The sequence below is a fragment of the Mesitornis unicolor genome, unplaced genomic scaffold (genome assembly GCF_000695765.1).
Source record: "Mesitornis unicolor isolate BGI_N332 unplaced genomic scaffold, ASM69576v1 scaffold43583, whole genome shotgun sequence".
Taxonomy (NCBI): Eukaryota; Metazoa; Chordata; class Aves; order Mesitornithiformes; family Mesitornithidae; genus Mesitornis; species Mesitornis unicolor.
Genome location: NW_010176150.1, coordinates 719 through 2,899, shown reverse-complemented (window position 1 = coordinate 2,899; position 2,181 = coordinate 719). Strand labels below are relative to the sequence as shown.

The window sequence follows — 2,181 nt, the reverse complement described above, 5'->3', positions numbered from 1 at the left end:
TGGTGCAACAGATCAGAAGGTGCATGGTGGCAGGGGTGGTGGTTTAATTTGGGGCAGACTGATGGCAGATTGCAGTGGGAACAAGGTTGATGCTCAGCCTGATTGCCTGTAAGGGCTCTAACCTGTGTCCTGCCTCTGCTCTGTGAAAAGCGAGCCAGGCCCATCCTCGTGTGCTGCTGGAGCAGAGACAGGGCTCAGGAAGTACCCAGAGTGCTGAGATACAGAGCTGTGCCCTGGGAGGTGAGGAAATGGAGCGTCCTTGCCTGCTGCTGCTTCCAAAGCCCTGGCCTTGTCCCCAGTGCACTTCGTCCTGCTCAGTCGAAGTTGTAATAAAGGCAAAAGGCAAAGAACATGGCAAAGATCTGCAATGAGAGGAGTGGGGGGAGCAGGTTACCCCTTGCTGCAGGGCTGTGCTTGCACCTTGCTGCTCCCTTCACCCACAGAGCAACCTCCCAGTGAGGTGATGCGCTGCCCACCTGTCCCATCCCCTCCAGCCCCGCTCGGTACCTCGATGCCCAGCACGGCCAAGCTGCAAGCCCCAGGGACAGAGGTGTACTTCTGCAAGGTCCTGCCGAAGGTGGAGAAGCAGCCCTGGGGAAACAAAGACCATGGAGGGGCTCTCATGGCTGCAGGGAGCTCAGAGGGTGAGATCAGGGTGGGGTAGGATGGGCTGGGGAACTTGGGGAGTCACACGTGGGCAGCATCCCAGGCTCCTGTCCCCGATGCTGAGGGGCAGTGGGTGCTGCTGCCATGAGCCTGGGATGTGCTGGGGTCAGGGACACGGCAGGGTCGTGTCATACCTGCTCGTGGATGTAGCCAGGGCTCCTGTCCTGGCACTGCTCCCAGCTCAGCAGCTCGCCCGCCTGCAGGACCCCGTCTCGGGCACAGCAAGCCTGCGGCCAGGGCGTCCCTGGGTGCAACTCCTGGAAGCGGGAGCCGTTCCCAAAGTCTTCAGGTCCTAAAACGCCACAACAGGAGAACTGGAACAGAAGGGAAATGCCATCAACATGCTGCCAAAGGTGGGGGACGTCAATTGGGGAGGTGACAGAGTGAGGGGGGAACAGCCCAGCATGGCTCTCAGCGTTTGTCTGGGGTCCATGAGCCTCTCCCCTGTGTCTGGGGTTGCTCTCAGGTCCCATGGGTGCTCCACTCCCCCCTGCACCAGGAACCTCACCGTGACCATGAGGGTGTTCCAAGCGGTGGAGAAGACCTCAGCACCCTCGTCCCCGCGATAGTTCCTCTGCAGCTCAGACAGGAAGATCTCTGGCTGGATCTGTGGGATGGGAGCCAACTGTGAGCACTGAGGGAGCAGGGACAGGGCCACGGGGGCTGCGCACCCACCCTAACCCACCCCTGCCCAGTACTGCACTTTTCCAGGGGATGTGGGGACCCACCCACCCAGGTTGGGGCTGGTGTTGAAGATGAGGGTGAGAAAGGACATTCCTGCAGCGGTCCCGGTCCCCTGGGGAACTCAGGGCCATGATGGAGGAGGAGAGGGGCTGGGTATGGGGATGGTACCTGTTTCCAGTGCACCAGGAAGAGAACGGCCCCGACGAGCTGCGTGACGAAGACGAGGGTCACGAGGATGAAGAACTGGAAGGCAGCAGATGAAGGAGTCAGAAACCAGCCCAACCCCATGGGCAGCTCACCCCGGCCATTCCTCCCTCTCTCTGCAGCCAGCCCTGCCCGTGCCCCCAAGGCTGGGGGAGAGGAGGACACAGGAGATGAGCGTGCAGCTCCCGAGGACAGACACCACATCTCCATGCTCTGTGGCTGCAAGGCAGGGGGTTAAAAACAAGCACTGGCTGCCGGGGTCTGGGGATGCCAAAGGAATTGAGGTGTGGGTGTGCAGAAAGGGGTTTCTAGCCCTCATCATTGCGGGAAGAAGCTTGGAAATGCCACGCAGGACAAGGCAGTGGCGGCAAAGAGAAGTGTCCCCACTGTACAAAATCCCCTGGGCTCTAAATTGAAAGGTTCACAAGGTGGGGAGTGGACTGGGGGGTGCACTGAGGGCTGGTGGAGCCAAGATGGGGAACACCGGTCTCCTGGCTCCTCCGGGGACACCCCGCGTCCCTCAGCACCCTCCATGCCCTGGCTCCCCACATCCCGTGCCCACCTTCCCAGCCGTTTCCCCTCACTCACCGCCAGCAGCAGCGGCCGGCTCTGGCGCACGGCCCCGCC

At 61.4% G+C, this 2,181-nt stretch overlaps 1 protein-coding gene across 1 annotated transcript in view; it reads right to left on the bottom strand.

The window, feature by feature from the left end:
* Positions 1 to 314: 314 nt before the first annotated feature.
* Positions 315 to 2,181, bottom strand: part of LOC104538453 (tetraspanin-18-like) — a 2,217-nt gene continuing 350 nt past the window's right edge. Inside the window, exons 2-6 of the mRNA XM_010181663.1 lie at positions 1,519 to 1,593; positions 1,175 to 1,273; positions 801 to 1,010; positions 508 to 591; positions 315 to 362 (exon numbers count right to left, since the gene is read on the bottom strand). Of these exons, the coding sequence (XP_010179965.1) occupies positions 315 to 362; positions 508 to 591; positions 801 to 1,010; positions 1,175 to 1,273; positions 1,519 to 1,593 (516 nt within the window). The remainder of the gene's footprint in view (positions 363 to 507; positions 592 to 800; positions 1,011 to 1,174; positions 1,274 to 1,518; positions 1,594 to 2,181) is intronic.